This window comes from Jaculus jaculus, chromosome 10 (assembly GCF_020740685.1).
Source record: "Jaculus jaculus isolate mJacJac1 chromosome 10, mJacJac1.mat.Y.cur, whole genome shotgun sequence".
Classification (NCBI taxonomy): Eukaryota; Metazoa; Chordata; class Mammalia; order Rodentia; family Dipodidae; genus Jaculus; species Jaculus jaculus.
Genome location: NC_059111.1, coordinates 12,175,990 through 12,198,433, shown reverse-complemented (window position 1 = coordinate 12,198,433; position 22,444 = coordinate 12,175,990). Strand labels below are relative to the sequence as shown.

Sequence of the window (22,444 nt, the reverse complement as noted above, 5' to 3'; positions counted from 1 at the left end):
CAAACGAACTCCAGACATGTGCATCTGGCTAACGTGGGTTCTGGGGAATCAAGCCTCAAACCGGGGTCCTTAGGCTTCACAGGCAAACGCTTAACTGCTTAGCCATCTCTCCAGCCCTTATTTTGTTTTTTTTGAGGTAGGTTGGAATTCACTATGTAGTCTCAGGGTGGCCTTGAACTTACAACAGTCTTCCAACCTCTGCCTCCCGAGTGTTGGTTGGGATTAAAGGTGTGTCCCACCATGCCTGGCATAAATTAATTTTTTTTAAATTCATGTTTGCCCTAATCAAGCTACCAAGGTTTGGACTGTCCTTTGGGAGAGGATTTTTATATTTCCCACTTTCTGTGTTAGGTGTTGTGAACATAAAAAAAGGAGCCAACAGACAGGATTCTTGCTTTCCTGGAATTTGAAGTAGAGTAAAAGTGTAATGGTTGTATAGCTAATTAGTCATGGATTACAGCTACAACAATGCTACAAGGAAAACTACAAACCGATTTTAGTATAAAGTACTAACTGAGGCAAAGAAAAAATACTAAATGCTCCATAACATCACAGAGACCACAGTTAAGTGGAAGATAGCTATTAATACAATCATGTGTTGAGTACTTAGAAGGAAAAGCATGGACCTATGAGATTATGAAGTAGGAATTTTTTGAATGCATCTACAGCAAATAGTATATATTATAATAATGTTATTTGAGTGAAATAATATAAACTACTGTCATGTAGTAAAAGTAAGAGTTATTCTTCCATCTACATATGTTGTCCTAGATCACAAAATACACTGGGTCAGTGTAAAGAAAAATAGAGAAAAAAGAAATGAAGGAAGGAGAAAAGAAAAATTATTAAAAGTCACTCTACTAGGTGTACCTAACCAAGTGTGTAGATGAGAGAAAGTGTTTTTGAGGAGGTGATGTCTCAACTAAAAGTGCTGAAAAACTGAACAGCTTTGAATGAGTTGTGGGGAAGAGAGGGAAGAGCATAGGAGGAATCAAATAGCTGCACAAAGGTGCTCTGGTGGGTCAAGAGGACATGGCAGATGAAGGCTAGCCTGGCTGGATGTGATGAGAGGAGAACTGGTCTAGACACTGAGCCTTTAGAAATTTCATTTAAAAAATATTTTAGGGCTGGAGAGATGGCTTAAAGTTAAGGCGCTTGCCTACAAAGCCAAAGGGCCCAGGTTCAATTCCCTAGGACCCATGTTAGCAAGATGCACAAGGGGGTGCATGTGTCTGAAGTTCATTTGCAGTGGCTGGAGTTCCTGGCACAACCATTTTCTCTCAAATAAAAGTAAAATTTAAAAATATTTTATTTATTTACTTTTGCAAACAGAATGAGAGAGAATGAGCACACACCAAGGCCTCCAACCACTGCATTGCAAATGACCTCCACATGCATGCACCACTTTGTTCATCTGGCTTTTCATGGGTACTGGGGAAGTGAACCCAGGTCATTAAGCTTTGCAGTCAAATACCTTAGCCACTGAGCCATCTCTCCAGCCCCAGAAGTTAAATTTTTATTCTGAAAGCATCTGGGACCCATCAGAATGTTGTAGGCATGATAAGTGGCTTAGTTTTGTGCTTTGAAACTAAGTGACGCACGCCTTTAATCCCAGCACTTGGGTGGCAGAAGTAGGAAGTGAAAGAGAGTTCAAGGCCAGTCTGAGACTACAGAGTGAGATCCAGGTCAGCCTAGTCAAGAGTGAGACCAGACCTCAAAAAAAAAAAACAAACAAACAAACAAACTTGAAGACACACACACACATGCACACACACACACGAGAGGATACTTGGAGGCAAATTGTCCAAGTGAGTGGTTAACACCAAGATAGCCATGGCAGTAGTGTGATGTGGCTGGCTCCAGGCCCCAGAGATTTAAGAGAAAACGAGAGGTGGTCAAGGAGGGGAAAGTGGCCAGGATGAGTCTTCAGTCTTCCATGTCGCCCTGTCTTGAGACAAGGAGCCCTGGGGAGGAGGAGGAGTCTGGGGGAAGAAAGTGAGTCCAGTGGTTCACTTGACATATGCTGAGCTGGAGGTGTCCTTGAGACACGTCGGGGAGGGAGATGCTTTGCAGAGAGATGTGCTTATGAGCTTGGGCTCAGAGGAGACCTGGAGACTGGCGAATTGGCAGGTAATTGAAGCCTTGGGCAAAGATGAAGTCATGTAGAGTGAGAAGTCATTGTCAGGCCCCACCTGGACCATCACTGCTCCCTACACCCACCCTCACCCATAGCCCAGTGGCCCCCACTCAAGTTGGGGTTTCAGAAATCTTGGGTTGTACTGGGCTGCTGATGGGCGCATGCAAGCTGGCTTTTGTCGCGTCCCCGGTCCTCACCCCTCACTGGAAGCTCAGAGCCCCACAGTCTAGCTGCAGTCTCGCTGTCAGCACACGCCGTCTACACAAGCAGCTTGCTACTCCCTCACTCGGCCGCAGGATCCTGCCCTGCTCCCTGGCTCACGCTGGCCTTCTCTGGAAGTCTCTGACCCTGTCTCCTCCCCTTGAGGGTCCAAGGCAAGCCGCAGAAGGACTAGTAACGTGCCCCTTCCACAGACATGCAGCGCGTGTTCTAGCGTGGCCGTATCTCACGTGTTACCATTTTTTAGTCTCAGCATTATGCCAGAAGTAAGAACAGGGCTATGTAGAGAACAGCTGTTAGAATGCCAGTAGTGGGTTGAGAATGGGCAAGAGGGGTGCGCTATACCTCCTAATGGGCAGTCAGTTCACACCAAGTCTCAATAGAACCTGGGCCTTTCCCCACAGTTCAAAATCCAAACTATTACTGAGGTTGTAAATGATAAATCCAAAATGACAATTCTGGGGCTAGAGGGATGGCTCGGTGGTTAGAGGCACTTACTTACAAGGCCTGACCAGGTTCCATTCCCCAGTGTCCATGTAAAGGCAGATGCACAAAGTGACCCATGCATCTGGGGTTCATTTTGGTGTCACCATTCTTTCTTTTTTTTTTCTCTCTCCTCCAAATATTTTGTTTGTTTGTTTTTCAAAGTAGATTCTCACTCTAGCTCAGGTTGGCCTGGAATTCACTATGTAGTCTCAGGGTGGCCTTAAACTCATGGTGGCCATCCTACCTCTGCCTCCCCAGTGCTGGGATTGAAGACGTGCACCACCACACCCGACTTAAAAAAAACTTTTTTTTAAAGACCAACTCTGTGGACTTCTCTGTCTCCTGTTCCGCCCTTCTACCTCAGACATGCTGGTAAGAAGGCGCTGACAGGACCTGCCGGATCCTGCCCTGCAGAGGCAGCACAGAGAACCCACAGGGGTGGGGACGTGGCTCCAGGCATGGAAGAGATGAATCCCATAGGCAGAAAGATACAGGAATGGACAGATGGGGGAGGAGATGAGGTAATTAAGGGATTTGCCCACCTGCCCTCACTTGACCTGTCTGTGCTCAGATTACCCACCTTACTTACCTCTACAGGCTGTCCCAGGGAAACGGGATGACCGCACAATGACCCCAAGCAGCAGGGTCTTTTGCGTCATCCTGCCGGGATGACAGATTATGTTGCGTAATAGATATACCCGCTGGTCCGCCCTGATGTTTGCACAATGTCAGACTGTGGGCAGGAGTCCAGATTGATATTACAGGTAGATGTGAGCCTAAATCAAACCTTTGCAAGCAAGTACTGCCAACTACTGAGCCATCTCTCCAGCTCTGATTTTTGTGTGTGATATGAGGTAGAGGCCAAGTTCCCCCTACCCGGTTCAGTGCTGGGTATTGAACCTCAAGCTTGCTAAACAAGTACTATACCTGATCCAAGGTTGTTTGTTTTTTTTTTCCTCCCAGATAGATGTCTAATTGATCCAACCACTTATTGCCATATAGATAGAATCTTTTTTTCTTTCTTTATTTTCTTTTCTTTCTTTTTTTTTTTTTTTTTTGAGGTAAGGTCTTACTCTAGTCCAGGGAGGGCTAACCTGGAATTCACCATGTATTCTCAGGGTGGCCTTGAACTTGTGCCACCTCCTGCCTCTGCCTCCCAAGTGCTGGGATTAAAGGTGTGCACCACCATGCCCGGCTTTGAGAGTTTTTAATTCATAGATTCTTTTGGATCTTTCTCATATAATCATGTCATCAATAAATATGGTTATTTTATTTCTTTTTCTCTAATCTTCATACTTGTATTATTTTCCCTTGCTTTCTGCACAGTCTAGTGCAATGTTGAGCAGAAGAAATGATGGTGACACCCTTGTCTCATTTTCAGTCTTGGAGATGCCTCTGAGTATTTCAACATTAAGTGAAGTGCTTGCTGTAGATGTCTTAAGGGCTACTCTGCATTTATTATTATTATTATTATTATTATTTATTAAGAAAATTACCTTCTAGGGCTGGAGAGATGGCTTAGCGGTTAAGCGCTTGCCTGTGAAGCCTAAGGACCCAGGTTCAAGGCTCAATTCCCCAGGACCCACATTAGCCAGATGCACAAGGGGGCACACGCATCTGGAGTTCGATTTGCAGAGGCTGGAGGCCCTGGCATGCCCATTCTCTCTATCTTCCTCTTCTCTCTCTGTCTGTTGCTCTCAAATAAATAAAAAAATTTGGGCTGGAGAGATGGCTTGGCGGTTAAGTGCTTGCCTGTGAAGCCTAAGGACCCAGGTTCGAGGCTCGGTTCCCCAGGTCCCACGTTAGCCAGATGCACAAGGGGGCGCACGCGTCTGGAGTTCGTTTGCAGAGGCTGGAAGCCCTGGCGCGCCCATTCTCTCTCTCTCCCTCTATCTGTCTTTCTCTCTGTGCCTGTCGCTCTCAAATAAATAAATAAATAATTTAAAAAATAAAATAAAATAAAAAATTTAAAAATTTAAAAAAAAAGAAAAGAAAATTACCTTCTTATCCTAAATTGCTAAGAGCTGTTTCTGTTTTTCCTCCCCACCTCCTTCCTCCTTTCTTTTCAGTTGGGGATTGAACATAGTTTCATGTATTCTAGCTAAGCATTCTGCCACTGATATGTACACGTGTGTCCTTGCAGCACCCCATATACTCTGCAACAAGGTGGGGGGGGACTGAGTACCTGCCTGCGGTGGCCAGAGCAGGTGTCCTGCCCATGGTTCCTCCTCCCATCCTTCTTGAACTACAGCGAGTCTCCTACTAATGTCAGAGCTTGCCAAGCCAGGGGGGTTCCCTGGTCTCTGCTCTGCTTTGTGGGACTGGGGTTATAAGTGCATGTGGCCATGCCCAGCTATTTATGTGGGCTCAGGAAATTTGAACCTGGGTGGTTTCAGGTCCCCTCAGGTCCTCACACTCTGCAGGAAGCACACTTAACCGCTGAACCATCTGTCTAACCCCAGCCCTCTGTTTCTTAATTTTCTACCTCAGTGGAGGCATGTAATCATGTAAAATTTTCACTTTATTTTGTTGATTTTTATCATCATTCCTGTTGGCTAGCTTTGGAGTACTAAGCTAGTCTCTCCTTTCAGGAATAAATTCAGCTTGGCAATACTGCATTGCTCTATCCATAATTATGCTTGTTAATATTTTTCCACTTACGTTTGTGAGAGGGTGGTTTTTTATTTTCTTCTCAAGGTTGGTATCAAGATGATACTGATAACAAAATTAATTAGGAAGAACTTGTGACCAGGTATGGTGGCACAGACCTTGAATCCCAGCACTTGGGAAGCAGAGGTAGGAGGATCACCATGGGTTTGAGGCCACCCTAGACTACATAGTGAATTCCAGGTCAGCCTGGGCTGAGACCTTACCTCGGAAAATCAAAAAAAAATTTTTGTGTGTGTGTAGTTTTGTTTCTTCTTTAAACATTGGAATGACAACTGTTAAGTGAATTGTGGTAGCACTAGTGTTGAGGAACATGTTTTGGGAAACAACCGTTTAGAGTGACTTAGATATCAAATATCAGTTAGTCAATTCCTGTCATATAAATGCTCTGTTCTTATTCATTTCCCGCCTTCTGCAGCCCGGGCCACTCACCTTTTCCTTTCCAGCTTTGGGGGCCCAGCAAAGCAACCACACTGGAGAGTGTGGCCCGTGCCTGGTCCTCAGGATTCTACACTTCCTGCCACCAGACGGTTTGCCCAGCCCTACTGAGCCAACGCTGTGCTCCTCTAGCAGAATGAGTGCCCTCGATGGCGTCCCCTTCAAGGTGCCCAAGGGCTTTGTGACTGATACACAGCCTCTCCCTGCACCAGAGCTCAGCGTCCCGGCCTGCAGAGAGCTTCTGCTGGGCTCCATGGTAAGTGTTTCTTCTCATCGGTCTCTCTTGCTCTTTGTCCTTGACTCTGCAGTCTGAGGCCCAGGCCCCTTGGTCTGCTGTTAAATAGCTCAGGGAGTTTGAAAATCAGTCAACTGGGGCTGAAGAGATGGCTCAGTGGTTCAAGTTGCTTGCTCGCCAAACCGGGCAGCTCAGGTCAAACTCCCCATGGGAAACCAGATGCACAAAATGACGCGTGTGTCTGAGGTTCGTTTGTGGCAGTAGGAAGTCCTAGCACTCCCATATTCGTTCTCATTCTCTCACTCCCATAAATAAAGAAATATGCTTGAGAAAGAAAAGAAGTCCACAGAGGAAGAGGTTGGCGGCAGGGTGGCTGTGGGCCTTGTTTGAAGCTGAGGATAACTGAGAGGCAGCCTGTGTGAGCCAACTGTCACTGGGGGGTGCGCGTACCCCTCCTCTCTGCTCTACCTCCTGCCACATAATCACTCCGGAGAGGGCCTCGGCAGATAGCTCAGGCATCAGAGTGCTTTGCAAGCGTAACGACCTGAATTCAGTCCTGACAATGGAAAAAACAACTCTTACCTCAAAGGGAATAAAAGAGTGTTTATTCTGGATCCAAATATGAGTGACCATGGGCCAGGAACACAGATTTAGCTTATCCCAAATTCCATGTTCCAACATGTTAACCATTTCATGAAGATTCTATAGTAACAGAAAAAGAAGTCATAAGTCAAAGTACTTTTCAAATACATTGGTAGAAACATCAAGTAGGTGGGTTTCAGCAAAGTAGGACAATTTCTGCTATGGGCCTCAGATTCTATTTGATGATATTATTAGCTTTTGGGTTGGTGGAAGCTGATAGTTTATTAGTACATTCCAAAGAAATTACCGGCTAATTATAGGATGTCAGGTCAGACACAGAGGTGGGCAATAAGTGTCTGTTTGATGTAGATGTGGCTGCTTTCCAGGAACTTTAGAACCCACAACCCCCAGTACCCATGGTAAAAATGGCAGATGTGTCAGGTGTGGTGGTGCACACCTTTAATCCCAGCACTCGGGAGGCAGAGGTAGGAGGATCGCCATGAGTTCGAGGCCAGCCTGAGACTCCATAGTGAATTCCAGGTCAGCCTGGGCTAGAGCGAGACCCTACCTTGAAAAACCCAAGGGGGGAAACAAAGGCAGATGTGATGGTGTGAGCCTACAGTTCCAGCAGAGACATGGGAATCCCTTGGACTCATTTGCCAGCCAGTCTAGCTAGCCTAACTGGAGAGTGCCAGGCCAATGAGAAGCTCTGTTTCAAAGGAGGTGGAGGGAATACCTAAACATGTGAGACCAGTTGGGACTATAGAGTGGGTTCCAGGTCAGCATGGCTAGAGTGAGACCCTACCTTGAAAAACCAAAGAGAGAGAGAGAGGAAGAGAGAGATTTGAGTTTCTAGAGAATCAAGCTTACTTCAAGATTTAGGGGGAGAGCTCTGATATTTATACTATATATATATAGGCTGAGGATATAGCTCAGTGGTAGAACACTTGCCTCTGCTGTAACATAGATAATCATGGGGTTGACAGAAAGTTCACATGGACACAAGATGATTCCAAGTTTCATAAGAAAAACAAACAAGGTTGGCACACGCCTTTAATCCCAGCACTCAAGAGGCAGAGGTAGAGAATTGCTGAGTTCGAGGCCACCCTGAGACTACAAAGTGACTCCAGGTCAGCCTGAGCTACAGTGAAACCCTGCCTTGAAAAACAGAAACAAAAAGAAAAGAAAAACAAACAAGAACAGCCAGAAGAACTCTGGAGACAAAATATAAATAAATGAGGCGAACTGGCTTTCCCACTTTTCAATAATTTAACTATGATACTCTGCTAGGCAGATGAAAGGTACACAGTAGAAAGTCCAGGAATCGGTCTTAATACAGATTGGGCTTGAGTAAGTAATTAGGAGGCATTTCAAGCAATAGGAAACAGAGGGACTAGTCAATAAGTTGTCAGCTAAGATGAAAAAGAAAATCAGATCTAGTCTCACACTTTGTGAACGTGGGAGTTCATTTGCAGCGGCAAGAAGCACTGGCATGCTCATTCATATTCTCTCTCTCTGCAAATAAACAAACAAATACAAAAAGTGTTGATATTCTATTGAGTCACTGGGTCTTTTCATTCCTCTAAGACCCGCTGGCTGCCTCTATCTCTCAGTCTGTTCCCTTGGACTATGCCTCAGTTATGAAGCTGTCTTTTCCCTCCCTCATCCTCTGCCTGGTTTTACTCCAAGCTTTTTCTTCTTTTTAATTTAATTTTTTAAAAATATTTTTTAATTTTATTTATTTATGAGGGAGAGAATGGGCACACCAGGGCCTCCAGCCACTGCAAACGAACTCCATGTGCATCTGGCTTATGTAGGTCCTGGGAATCAAACCTGGGTCCTTTGCCTTTGCAGGCAAGCACCTTAACCACTAAGCCACATCTCCAGGCCAAGCTTTTTCTTCTTTATTCTGCACATGCTTGTATGTGTCCATGCTGTGCCTGGCCTGGCTTGTGCCCTGAAGATACAAACAAATCCTTGGCCTCAGAAAGACCAACTAGAGCAACTGAGTTATGTGCCAGTCCCCAGGAGAGGGACATGGCAGTGACCTGGAAAGAGAGAGTAGAGAGTTCCTGCAGTTTCAGTGTGCCAGTGTCCGTATGCCTTTCTGATGACCTGCCTCTTCCCCCTCCCTCACTTCCCATGCCAACCAAAAAAAAAAAAAAAAACCCTATTCATTATGCATTTATTTGTGCCATGCGGGGGATCAAACCCAGGGCCCTGAACGTGCTAAGCAAGTGTCCTACCACTGGCCAATACCAGCACCTCTAAACTATTTATGTTTTTATTGAAGTTGTTTGTTTTTGTTTTTAACTTTAAAAGTAACAAATGGGAATGCCTTGGTGGCTTGCCCTGTTTACAAACTCTCAAGTTCGATTATTTATGTGGGCTCCAGGTTGCTTTCTTAGGCAGAGTGCCGCAGAGGAAGCTCGCAGCCAGGGAGCTGGACATAGGAGCTCAGCCCCTCACCGCCAATCTGGCTTCAACAGTAACGTTTCTCTGAGCCTCGTTTTCAAAAACCGGGAAATAGGAGTGACACTCAAATCCACTAAGTAGAGTTCAACAGTGCTTAGACTGTTACAGGTCCTTGACCCCAAAATGATCTTGAGTGACAGCCAAGGGGCTGGGTATTAGTGCCCCTTCAAGAGGTCGCTCTGCCAGGCCCTGTACCAGGCTGACTACTCAGAGATGCTCCTTTGCCAAGAGCAAGGATTTTTATTTTTGTTGGTTGGTTGGTAGCAATTGTTCGTTGGCATGCTGAATACTGAAAGCTTTTAGGTATTGGATTTAACCGCGTCTCATTCTGTTAATTCATGCCTCACTTTGTCCTTTATGCCAGTTTTCTGTTAAGCTATTATCGACCAATATCCATCCACCTCAGTGACAGGTATAGTGGAAGCGAGTGGGCTGCGAGGATGCCCAGGCCAGAGAGCCTGGTCCCCAGGTCTTCAGTGAGGGCTGAGCCTGGCCTGCGTGTCCCCAGCTGAGCTTTGGCATCGGCCTCTCTGTGCAGCACGACTTCAGCCTGGAAAGAAAGGCTCTCTTCTGGGTGGAGGCGGTCACCCGGGAGCCCTGCCCCGACCACTGCGGTGACCCGGGGGCAGCGTCAGCCCCTCCGGCCTGGCTCTTACTGGTCAGCCCCGAAGACGAACACCGGCTGGCGCCTGCACCTGCCCAAGTCAAAGGCCCAGAGCCTGGACCCCAGGAGTCACCCCAGGAGGAAGAGGAGGCGGAGGAAGAGATGGAGGACGGAGACGAGGAAGACGCCACCCCTGCCAGTGAGGAGGAGCTGGACTCCAGCAGCCCTCAGCCCAGCTCCCCCTCGAGCCCCAACCCGGGCCGGCGCCGGAGCTCGCTGGACCTGCTGCGCAGCGTGAGGTCGGAGCTGGCGGGGGCCGGGCGGCGGCTGTCGGGGAGCGGGCTGGCCGCGCGCCCCCGCGCCCTCCTGCGGCGCTTCCGCCGCCAGCGCGCGCTGAGCCTGAGCGCGGCCCCCGCGCCGCCCGCGACCCCGGGCCCGGGCCCCGCGCCCCCGAGCCCCGGCGCCCCCGCGCGGCCCTCCACCGCCGGCGCCATGCCCCCGCTGCGGAGCCACAAACCCACCGTGGCGGTAAGGACTGGGCCCGCCCGGCCAAGGCCGTGGCTCTGCAAGCCAGGGCCGCGGCTCTGCAAGCCAAGGCCGTCCAAGATGTTGACTCCCTCCCCGCTCAACCCTCCCTCCCTGCGCTTCCCATTTAAACGAGTCTCGATCTATATGTATAGTTTATTTATTTTGTCTTTTTCGAGGTAGGGTCTCACTATAGCCCAGGCTGACCCGGAATTCACTCTGTAGTCCCAGGCTGGCTTCGAACCCCTTGATCCTCCTTGATCTCCTCCCACCTGGCCCTGTGGCGCTGTCCTGTCTGAGGCCTGCAGCCCCAGTTCTAGAATGTTCCCTGCTCAGAGTCTCCCCTTCTCCACTCTCTGGATTCTCCATGTGGGCACGGGTCACCTGATTGCAGTGAGTCAAGTTACCCAGTCCTGACTTTTTCATCTAGGGGAATGTGTTATTTTAGGGCACCTACTGTAGGGGGTGCTCTATGAATGCCTGCTGAAGGCAACTCAAAACTGCAGCTTCCCGCTGGGTGAGTTTGGCGGCGGGCTGGATGGTGGACATGCTCAGTCAAGCCACTGCGGGGTGGGGAGAGATCAACTGAAAACCACAAGGCGAAGAGGGCTGGCCAAGAGGGTGTAGGGAAAGATCTAGCACCTTGTAGTGGGGATCAGGTGTGAAGAGACAAGCAGAACTGCTGCAGAAGACAGAGGAAACCAACGGGAAATACCTTTGATCATAATCCCCTCTCATTTCTCTCCTCTTCCTCTCCCATCTACTGCTTTTTTTTCTTCCTTCGTTCCTTCCTCCCTCCATCTCTCCTTCCTTCCTTTCTTCCGCCCTTCCTTCCTTCCTCCCTCTCTCCCTTCCTTCCTTTCTCTCTCTCTCTCTCTCTTTTTTTTTTTTTTGGTTTTTTCCAAGTAGGGTCTTGCTCTAGCCCAAGCTGACCTGGAATTCATTATGAACTCGAACTCGTGGTGATCCTCCTACCTCTGCCTCCCAGGTGCTGGGATTAAAGGCCATGCCCAACTTCTTTCTTTTTTTTTTTTTTAAAAAATAGTTATTTATTTGAGAGAGAAAAAGAAGTAGAGAGGGAGATGGAAAGAATGGGCACTCCAGGGCCTCCAACCATTGCAAACAAACTCCAGATGCATGCGCCACCTTGTGCATCTGGCTTACATGGGTCCTGGAGAATCAAACTGGGATCCTTTGGCTTTGCAGGCAAATGCCTTAACCGCTAAGCCATCTCTCCAGCTCCCTTTCTTTCTTTTTGTGGTTTTATGAGGTAGGGTCTCACTCTAGCCCCAGGCTGACTTGAAATTCACTATGTAGTTTCAGGACTACTTCTGCCTCCCAAGTGCTGGGATTAAAGGTGCGCACCACCATGCCCAGCTCTTCCCTTTCTTTTGAAGTGGGCTTTCACTGTGTTGTCCAGGTCTGTCTTGAACTCCTGGGCTCAAGCAATCCTCCTGCCTCAGCTCCCATGTAGCTGGGATTACTTACCCCTGGTCTACCTATCACATTTCATTTGCAGTGTGGTAAGCAGTAAATGAAATACTAGCCTCTGCTGACAGCTCCTGTGTGCCAACCCCCCCCCCCCCCGCGAATTAATCACTCTGCTCAGGCCTTATTTAAGTCTCACCCCAGCCCTTGGAGGTGCTCCTGAGATTGCCTCTAACACCTGAGTGAAGTGAATGGAAAGTGAGGAGCCGGAGTCTAAGGACTCTAAGGCCCCTCCACTCTACAGAAAGTGGGACACAAAGCCTCTTCTTCTTATTGTCCTGATCTGCTGAGTGTCACCTCCTGTGATCATTGACGTGCCATCCTGTCTATATTTCAGTCTCTCAGCCCATACACCTGCCTGCCACCTCTTGGGGGAACCCCTCAGCCTCTCGACCCCCATAGATCTCATCCTGATTCTGCAGCAGACTTGCTGTCCGCCCTGAGCCAGGAGGAACAAGACCTCATTGGGCCAGTGGTTGCCCTGGGCTATCCCCTGGGAAGGGCCATTGTGGCCCTGCAGAAGACAGGGAGGCAAAGCCTGAGCCAGGTGAGTGGCCACCAGATGGCTTTTTTTTTTTTTAATTTATGTATTTGAGACACACAGAGAGAGAGAGAAAATGGGTGCACCAGGGCCTCCAGCCACTGTAAACTAACTACAGATGTATGTGCCACCTTGTGCATCTGGCTTACATGGGACCTGGAGAATTGAACCTGGGTCCTTAGGCTTCGCAGGCATGCGCCTTAACCACTAAGCCATCTTTCCAGCCACAGATGGCTTTTTTTGTGTGTGTGTGTGTGTTTTCAATGGGTTTATTAAAGTATGTTCTTGAAAGCTAATTTGCTCGTGCTGTCTGCGTAGCAAAGGTGATGGGAGAGAGCAGGGTCCAGGCCTCGTTCCGCTGCGGTTCTCCGTGGCAGAGCAGCGTGGTCGTTCTTGCAATGTGAGAACAAATTAAAAAGAGTGTCTTCCCAAGACGAGGCGTAACAACAGGAGTGAAAAGCCGTCTTCCTTTCATTCTGGGGTGTTGGAGCCCGTATTTTTACCATCACAGGCTACAGTTTTCACTTTATCCACCTTAATAAGTTCCGTCACTTCTCTGAATTCCACATCATTCAATACAAAAGTCCACGCATTATCGCAGAATCTGCATGTATTTAGAAAGCCCCTGAAATTGACTCTGTTCCTGACCCTCTGGGCCAGCGCTGAGCTTATAGACTTACCAAACTGAAGCAGAACTTGAAGGGCAAGTTGAGGGGTGACCTGTGTGAGCTCATCTAGGCTCTCCTGAAGGCTGTTCCCCAAAGTGGTATTTCTGTACAACTGATATGCCATGGCTTAGGAGGAAGAAATTGCTTTTCTCAGGCTTGCATTGGGGGAGGCGCTTCCCGCCGCGGGGCGCTCACGCGAGGCCGGGAGCCCTAAGAGAGGCGCCCACCCCGCCAGGCCTCTAGCTCTGCTGCTGCCACGGAAACCACAGCTCTGGGCCCGCCACAGATGGCTTTTTAAAAATATATTTTTAAGCCGAGTGTGGTGGCGCACGCCTTTAATCCCAGCATGTGGGAGGCAGAGGTAGGAGTATCACCATGAGTTCAAGGCCACTCTAAGAAGACTACGTAGTGAATTCCAGGTCAGCCTGGGCTGGTAAAATCTTACCTCGAAAAACTAAAAAAAAAAAATCCTTGGGCTGGAGAGATGATGGCTTAGCAGTTAAGGTATTTGCCTGCAAAACCAAAGGAACCAGGTTTGATTCCTCAAGACCCCCATAAGCCAGATGCACAAGGCATGCTCCACCATGCCTGGCTCAAGATGTTTTTTTTTTTTTTTTTAATTTAAATTTATTTATTTGAGAAAGAGAAAGAGGCACAAAGAGAGAGAGAGAGCGGGAGGGAGAGGGAGAGAGAATGGGTATGCCAGGACCTATAGCCACTGCAAACTCCAGACACATGCGCTACCACCTCTAAGCCATCTCTCCAGCCCCCAGATGGCTTTTGACCTTTAACTAGATGAAGTCTCTCCCTCTCCCGCCTCCTGTGCTGGGGATAAACTCAGGACTTTGCACATGTAGAGAAGCTTTCTACAACTGAGCTATGACAGCCCCAGCCCTTGTTTCCCTCTCCTTAAAGGCAGAACCTCAGCCTGGTGATTACTAGGACTTGTGAGCAAGTTCCTAGACCCTTGCTGCTACCCACTCCAGAAGACTTTATCAGGATCCCCATGGCCATTTAGGGAAGTTCCATATTTAAAAATATATATATATAAGCTGGGCGTGGTGGCGCACGCCTTTAATCCCAGCACTCGGGAGGCAGAGGTAGGAGGATTGCCGTGAGTTCAAGGCCACCCTGAGATGACAGAGTTAATTCCAGGTCAGCCTGGACCAGAGTGAGACCCTACCTTGAAAAACCAAAAAAAAAAAAAAAAAAAAAAAGTACTTAGAGGCTGGAGAGGTTGCTCAGTGGTTAAGGCACTTGCCTGCAGAGCCTAGCCACCCAAGTTCAATTCCCTAGTGCCTACATAAAGTCAGGTACACAAAGTGGCCCATGCATCTGAAGACCATTTGCAGCAGCTGGAGGCCTTGGTATACCTATTCTGTCTCTCTCTGCTTGCAAATAAATGAACAAAATTAAATAAAAATATTTATTGGAGCCAGGTGTGGTGGTGCATGCCTTTAATCCCAGAATTTGGGAGGCAGAGGTAGGAGGATTGCTGTGAGTTTAAGGCCACCCTGAGACTACATAGTGAATTCCAGATCAGCCTGAGCTACAGTGAAACCCTACCTCAAAAAGAACAACAAAAATGGCTGGAGAGATGGCTTAGCGGTTAAGGTGTTTGCCAGCAAAGCCAAAGGACCTTGGTTCGATTCCCCAGGACCTACATAACCCAGATGCACAAGGGGGCACACGGGTCTGAAGTTCGTTTGCAGTGGCGGGAGGACCTGGCATGCCCATTCTCTCTCTCCCTCTCTCTCTCTCTTTTTCAAATAAATAAATAAAAATAAAGTTAAAAAAAAAAAGAAGAAAAGAAAAAAAAAAAACATATATGAGAGATGGCTTAGCATTTGCCTTCAAAGCCTAACGATTCTCCAGTGTCCATGTAAAGCCAGATACACAAAGTGGCACACGCATCTGGAGTTCATTTGCAGTAGCTAGAGGCCCTGGTATGTCCATTCTCTGTGTCTGTCTCTCTCTTTCTGCTTGCAAGTAAATAAAAAAAAATTTTTTTAACTTAATTATTCATTTATTTATTTGACAAAAAAGAGAGAGAGGAGAGTGTATGGGCACACAAGGGCCTTCCACCTCTGCAAACAAATGTCACATATGTCACTTTGTGCATCTGGTTTTATGTGGGCACTAGGGAATTGAACCTGGACCATCAGGCTTTGCAAGCAAGAGCCTTTAGCCACTGAACCATTTCTCCAGCCCTAGACTTCCTATTCTACTGCTGTACCAGCCACTGTTCCAAATACAGGAGGCTGGAGCTTTGGGGAGTCAAGAACCTCTTCAGAAAGCTGGAAATTTCTTAAAAATTGTGTTGATCAATATACTAGCCGTAAGTCATATGAGGTTTACTGGCTAAATGGGGCCAGTTGTTACCATATATTGAACAAGTGCTTTTCAGCAGCACCTCAATCTTAAGTGTTCGTTGGGGTTTTCTCAGTTCCACCAGGTTACTAAACTATTACTGTCCTGAGTACTTTGAAGATAAGAAAACTGAAGCTAGGGTTCTGGTTAATGGTTACATAAGGTTATGAGTTCTATTCCTAGAACCCATGTAAAAGATGGTGGTGTATTTGTAATTCCAACGTTGAGGAGATGGAAACAGATGAATCCCTGGGGCTCTCTGGCCAGCTAGTTGAGCCTAATTGATAAGCTCTAGGCCAGTGAGAGACCCTGGAGGATGATGCCTGAAGGTGACACCTGACATTGCCCACTGGCCTCTACATGCACGCACATTAAAAAAATATCACCCCAGCTGGGCGTGGTGACGCACGCCTTTAATCCCAGCACTCAGGAGGCAGAGGTAGGATTATCACCGTGAGTTCAAGGCCACCCTGAGACTGCATAGTGAATTCCAGGTCAGCCTAGGCCAGAGTGAGACCCTACCCTTACCTTGAAAAACAAACAAACCAACAAACAAAAAAGATCACCTGGAGAGCTATAAAAAATCCCCAAGGTCCAAGCTCCAATCCAGACCAGTTCTGTCATACCCTCTGGAGGGGAGCCCCAAGCACCAGCAGTTTTCCGAGCTCCCCACGTGGTTTCACTGATTGAGAGCCATTGCCGTGAAGGGAGTGTCCACTCTGCGCCCTTGCCCACGCTCCCTCTGGAGGTGATACTTTTCTCCAGAAATGCTGTCCACTGTCACACTACTCCAGAGACCTCCCTCCACCCCACCCCCACCCCTGCAGCTGACTCCTGTGACAGACAAAGCACTGAGAGGTCAAGTGACCTCTAGTCCCCCGGTGGCTAGTCCTGGGACTCTGGCAAACCACCCACCCTGACCAGGGCCTTAGTTTCCTCAGCTGTGAAAAGGGGGGCTGGTGAGTGGCTCAGAGGAACGTCTGTGTCCTGGTTGTTCCTCTGGAAGGAGTCCTGGACTCTGTCCTCCTGTGGTCCCAGGCCTCCATCCCCCAGCTGTCTCATCTTAGTCTCTGGCTACCGAAGCCTCCTGGGCTCCAAGAGTTTGAAGGCCACCAGGCTAGATGATCCCTGCGGGCTGCCAGCTCTGAAGGTCAGCGGAAACCCGACCTGCTCCTTCCCAGCTACTTCCATAACTCTCACGGTCTGGAGCCTTCATTTGGCACCTGCACCCTATAAATCGTACTTTGATTTGCCTGGCACTGATGTCCTCCCACATCTGGTTTATCTCCCCCACTAAACTGCGAGTTCCTTGAAGGTAGTACTTAATTCACTGTATAAACACAGCGTGTATTTATTGAGCTCCGCTGTCTCCCACGCTGGTGCTGGGATGCAGAGGCGAACAAGACTGAGCAACCCTCCCGTGGGGAGCAGAGGGAGAGGATGCAGGAAGCAGTGTGCGCTGCGCTGGGATGGGGTGGTCTAGAAAACACAGGAGCAGCCCAGGGAAGACGAGGGCTACAGAGAGGATCCTGGGAAGACAGTGAGGCCTTGACTGAGGGAGCTGGGTGGACAGAGGACTGGAAAAGGAGAAGGAGCTGAGGCACGGACAGGCCTTTTTGGGCACCAGGGAAGAGGCAGCATTTTAATTTCTTGTTTTATGATTTATTTGTGTATTTGTATGTGTGTGTGTGTGTGTGCACGCCAGGCCTCTTGCCACTGCAAATGAGCATCAGACACTTTTTATTTATGTATTTTATTTATTTGAGAGCAACAGACAAAGAGGCAGAGAGAGAGAGAGAGAGAATGGGCGCGCCAGGGGCTCTAGCCACTGCAGACGAACTCCAGATGCGTGCGCCCCCTTGAGCATCTGGTTAACATGGGTCCTGGGGAACTGAGCCTCGAACCAGGGTCCTTAGGCTTCACAGGCAAGCGCTTAACCGCTAAGCTAGCTCTCCAGCCCCAGACACTTTTTAGTGTCTGGCTTATGTGGGTGACTGGGGAGTCACACCCTGGGCTGACAGGTTTTGCAAGCAAGTGCCTTTAATAGCTGAGTCATCTTCCTAGCCCCTTGGTTTTTGTTGGAGACAGGGTCTCACTATGTTGCTCTGGCCAGCTTTAGACTCATAGTTTAAGGTCAAGGTCCGGGCTGGCCTGGAATCAGTGATCTTCTGAGGTGGCTCTATCCTGAGGACAAAAGGAGCCCCTGGGAGGGTGGAGAAGATAGCTCAGCGGGTCAAGCACTCACTGCCCAATCATGAGGATCTGAGTTCCGAGCCCAGAACTCACTTAAAGCCAGACACAGGAGCACATGTCTGTAATCCCAGCGCTCCTGGGAGGCAGGAGAACCGCTGGAAGCTTTTCCTATGACAGATATATATAGAGAGAGGGAAGAAGAGAGAGTGACGGAGAGAGAGGGAGAGAACTGGCGTGCCAAGGCCTCTAGCCACTGCAATGAAATTCCAGACATATACACCATCTTGTGTGCATGTGTCACCTTGTGTGTCTGGCTTAAGTGGGTTCTGAGGAGTTGAATTTGGGTCCTTAGGCTTCACAGGCAAGTGTCTTAACCCAAAGCCATCTCTCCAGTCCCCCCACCTCTTTTTTAAAAAATTTATGAAAAAAGGAGAGAAAGAGAATTGGCATGCCAGGGCCTTAAGCCATCGCAAACAAACTCCAGATGTGTGTGTCATCTTGTGCATTTGGCTTATGTGGGTTCTGGGGAGTCAAACCTGGGTCATTAAGCTTTGCAGACAAATGCCTTAATCACTAAGCCATCTCTCCAGCCCTGTTTTTTGTTGTTGTTGTTTGTTTGTTTTTTGAGATAGAGTCTCACTCGAGCTCCGGCTGACCTGTAATTCACTATAGAGTCTCAGGGTGGCCTTGAACTCACGATGATCCTCCTACCTCTGCCTCCCAAGTACTGGGATTAAAGGCGTGTGGGACAGTCACCTAGTAGGCACTCAAGGTGTCCCAAGGGACAGGTGTGTCTGTCTGAGGGTGGGGAGGGTCCTTTCACACATGGGTACTTAGCTAAGAGGGTGGGCAGGCTGGGCTACTGGTGCTAGTATGTGGGTCAGACACCAGTTTGAGGCATGGCCCATTCTGACACTCTTTCCTGAACTCCATCCCCTCAACTTGGGAGAGCACCCAATGTCACTTGTCCCCAGACCCTCAGGGGAGGCCTCTAGTTCTCTTCTGTTGGTTGGTTCTCATTCCCTTTGGAGCCTATTTCGCGAGATGGGCTGTGCGGTGCACCTGGTGCCGAGCTCAGGCCTTCAGGAAGCCTCCAATGCTGCCCTTGCCGCTCCTCTTACCATCTCTTTCTCTTCTGGTCCAGTTTCTCCGCTACCTCAGTGCCCGGGAAAGGCTGCTGCAGCGGGGACACGAGGAGGCCTTGGTGGATGAGGCCATGGAGATGTTCCAGTTCTCTGAGAGCCAGGTCAGATGGGCCTCCTGCATGGGCCCCCGGGGGTGGGAACCCTGGGTGCAGAGGAGACACAGTCCCAGAGCAACCTGTGGGCTGGGCAGGAGATTACCTGCCCACTCACCCTGGGGAGAGGGCGCTGGCCTGTAGAGTTAAGCATGGCCAAAGGGGAGAAAAGGAGCGAGAACCAGAGAGGTGGGAGGGCACCTGGACGGGGGGGTGAGAGCAGAGGTTTTGTTGTATTGAACTGACTCAACAGGGCGCATAGCCTTGGGTGCCTACTCTTTGTCAATCCGCAGACAGAAGCCAGGGAATCTTGGTCAAGATGTTTGGACTCCAGAAGTTTGCTGCCTGCCTAGAATGCAGGCAGCTGTAGGCCCTTCTAGAAAATCCCAAGTGCACATTGGATGCTACTTTCCACAAGCAGCAGAGCAGCTCTCACAGAGCTGAGAGCTTTGGGAGTGAGTGGCCGAGGAGCTGAGGAAGGGAAAGCAAGGGGAGTTTCCAGTCCAGGTCAGTCCAGGGTCAGAGGAGGAGGGAAGGCAGGACCACGCTGGTTGAAACCAGCAGTTCTGGGGCGCTGGCTGCACCCCTGAGCGCCTTGGAGCTGCCTGGTGGTCATCTTCATCCTGCCCCGGCACCACACACAAGAAATCCCGAGAGACCTGAGGGAATGGAAGTAAGGCCAGGTGGAGCCTTGGACAGGCTGGGACCTTCTTCCCTTGGAGAGGAAGAGAGGGCAAAGGCCACAATCCCAGCGGCACAAGAGCATAGCCGGCAGGTGCCACTCAGGGTCAGACTTGCCTGGCATAAGGACCACAGATTTCTGGGATGGTTCGGGATGCAGTACGGAACACCCCAGGCCCGAGGCAGCCTCACAGCGTCCCAGAACCCTGCCCGCCTTCTCTTCAGGCAGGAGAGTTCCTTCGTCTCTGGGAGCAGTTCAGCGACATGGGCTTCCAGCCTCACCGGATCAAGGAGGTGCTGCTGGTCCACGGCAACCACAGGGAGCAGGCCCTGGAGGAGCTGGTGGCCTGTGCCCAGTGACAGCTGAGACACGCCATTGATTCATGGGTGACCGACCAGCCAAGTGCCAGACGTGGCCATCCGTTCTAACTGTATTATTACTAAAAGCAAATGAGACTACAGCCCGGGGGGTGTGGCTCAGGTGGTAGAGTGCTGGCCTAGCGTGCACGAAGCCCTGGGTTCGATCCTCAGCACTGGTATAAAACTAGCTATGATGGTGCTCAGCTGCAATCCCAATGCTTGGGAGATGGAGGAAGGAGGACCAGGAATTCAAAGCAGTTCTCAGCTACACAGGAAGTTTGAGGCCAGCCTGGGATAGATGAGGCTTTGTCTCAAAAAATAAATAAATAAATAAAAAGTCAAATAAGACTACCAAAGGAATACATGCTCACTGTTAGACACTAGTAATGCCAAGGTGGGAGCAGATGCCAAACAGCCAGGTGAAAGGGTTGCTTCCTGGGCGCAGCAGAGGGAAGACTGGCAAGGAATTGTTTTTCATACAAGCCTTGTAAAACTACCTGCATTTGACTCTTTAAATTGGGTGCATTAATAACTTTAATTTTGAGAAAATTAAATAAGCAATGGATCTCTTGAATCCTGCATGCTTCTGATTTTGGTGTGGGAAAAACTTAATGGGGAATCAGTCACCCTGAGGGTTGTTTGTTTGCTTTGGTTTTCCGAGGTAGGGTCTCACTCTAGCCCAGGCTGACCTAGAATTCACTATGGAGTCTCAGGGTGCACTCAAACTCAAGGTGATCCTCCTACCCCTGCCTCCCGAGTGCCACCATGCCCGGCCCACGCAGTGCTTCCTTTTGATGAAGACTAGAATCCAAATCTCCCAGAACCCTCCACTCTGCAAGCAGGGCTGAAGCTGGGGCCTGAGAAAAGCCAAACGCAGGTTGTTGAATTGTGCAATAGGGACTCCTGTAGCTGACACAGCAAGTTTGGGACTAGGACCCAGGTCTCCTGAGGTCCACTCGGCCCCTCAGTGCTTCCCGTTACACCTTGGTGCCTGCCAACTTGAAGTCACAAGTTTTCCCTAGCTCAAACTTGGCTTTGGCCGGGCGTGGTGGCGCACGCCTTTAATCCCAGCACTCCAGAAGAAAAGCTAAGAGGATCGCAGTGAGTTCGAGGCCAACATGAGACTGCATAGTGAATTTCAGGTCAGCCTGGGCTAGAGTGAAACCCTAACCTCGAAAAACCAAAATGATGACAATAATAATAATAAAATTAAAACAACGCAATGGGAACATTGTTAGTTTAAAATATTTTTTAGGGCTGGAGAGATGGCGTAGCGGTTAAGCGCTTGCCTATGAAGCCTAAGAACCCTGGTTCGAGGCTCGGTTCCCCAGGTCCCACGTTAGCCAGATGCACAAGGGGGCTCACGCGTCTGGAGTTCGTTTGCAGTGGCTGGAAGCCCTGGCGCACCCAGTCTCTCTCTCTCCCTCTATCTGTCTTTCTCTCTGTGTCTGTCGCTCTCAAATAAATAAATGAAAAATTTAAAAAAAAAAAAAGTAAAATATTTTTTAGGAAGTAGGAAGAGACATGGACTCTGAAGTCAGATTGGGGCTAAAAGTAGAGCCTTGTCACTGTGTGACCTGTGAAAGTCACTTATCAGGGGCTGGGGAGATGGCTAAAGACACTTGCTTATAAAGCCACTCATGTAAAGCTCAACAGGCATTTGTTTGCAACAGCAAGAGACCCGGGCACATATGACCCAGCTATAGCACTCCTAGGCATATATCCTAAGGACTCATCTCATTTCCTTAGAAGTATGTGCTCAACCATGTTTATTGCTGCTCAATTTATAATAGCTGGGAAATGGAACCAGCCTAGATGTCCCTCAACTAGTGGATAATGAAGATGTGGCACATTTATACAATGGAGTTCTACTCAGCAGTAAAGAAAAATGAAGTTTTGAAATTTGCAGAAAAACGGATGACTCTAGGATTATACTAAGTGAGGTAACCCAGGCCCAGAAAGCCAAGCCAACTCCCTCATATGTGGATCCTAGCTACAGATGATTGGGCTTCTGTGTGAGAAGGAAAAAACTCAGTAGCAGAGGCCAGTAAGTTAAAAAGGAGATATAAAGGGAAGAGAAAGGAAGGGAGGAGGGTACTTAATAGGTTGGTATTGTATATATGTAAGCAGAATGATTGAGATGGGGAGGATATGATGGAGAATGGAATTTCAAAGGGGAAAGTAGGGGGGGGGAATTACCATGGGATATTTTTTATAATCATGGAAAATGTTAATAAAAATTAAGAAAAAAATAAAAGAAGAAAAAAGAGACCCAGGCACACCCATACACACAAATAAACTTTTAAATTCCATTTCTTTTCTCTGTGTCTCAGTTCCTTTTGTTTTTGTTTGTTTTTGAGGCAGGGTATCACTGTAGCCGAGGCTGTTAACTCACAGTGATCCTCCTACTTCAGCCTCTCAAATGCTGGGATTAAAGGTGTAAGCTGCCACACCAGGTACTGTGATTAAGTTTCTTTCTTTCTTCTTAAAATATTTTTATAGTCATTTTATTTTATTTTATTTTATTTTATTGGTTTT

General features: G+C 48.6%; 2 protein-coding genes across 2 annotated transcripts; one reads left to right on the top strand and one right to left on the bottom strand.

Moving 5' to 3' along the window:
- Positions 1 to 5,959: 5,959 nt before the first annotated feature.
- Positions 5,960 to 20,480, top strand: Ubap1l (ubiquitin associated protein 1 like). The gene is made up of 5 exons (XM_045160501.1): positions 5,960 to 6,203; positions 9,778 to 10,371; positions 12,194 to 12,403; positions 18,773 to 18,874; positions 19,772 to 20,480. Exons 1-5 carry the CDS (start codon positions 6,084 to 6,086, stop codon positions 19,904 to 19,906), a joined length of 1,161 nt encoding a protein of 386 aa, XP_045016436.1. The 5' UTR covers positions 5,960 to 6,083; the 3' UTR covers positions 19,907 to 20,480.
- Positions 12,856 to 13,200, bottom strand: LOC123464033 (transcription initiation factor IIA subunit 2-like). Its single transcript, XM_045160502.1, has one exon. The coding sequence runs from the start codon at positions 13,187 to 13,189 to the stop codon at positions 12,869 to 12,871; it is 321 nt and encodes a 106-aa protein (XP_045016437.1). The 5' UTR covers positions 13,190 to 13,200; the 3' UTR covers positions 12,856 to 12,868.
- Positions 20,481 to 22,444: the final 1,964 nt, after the last annotated feature.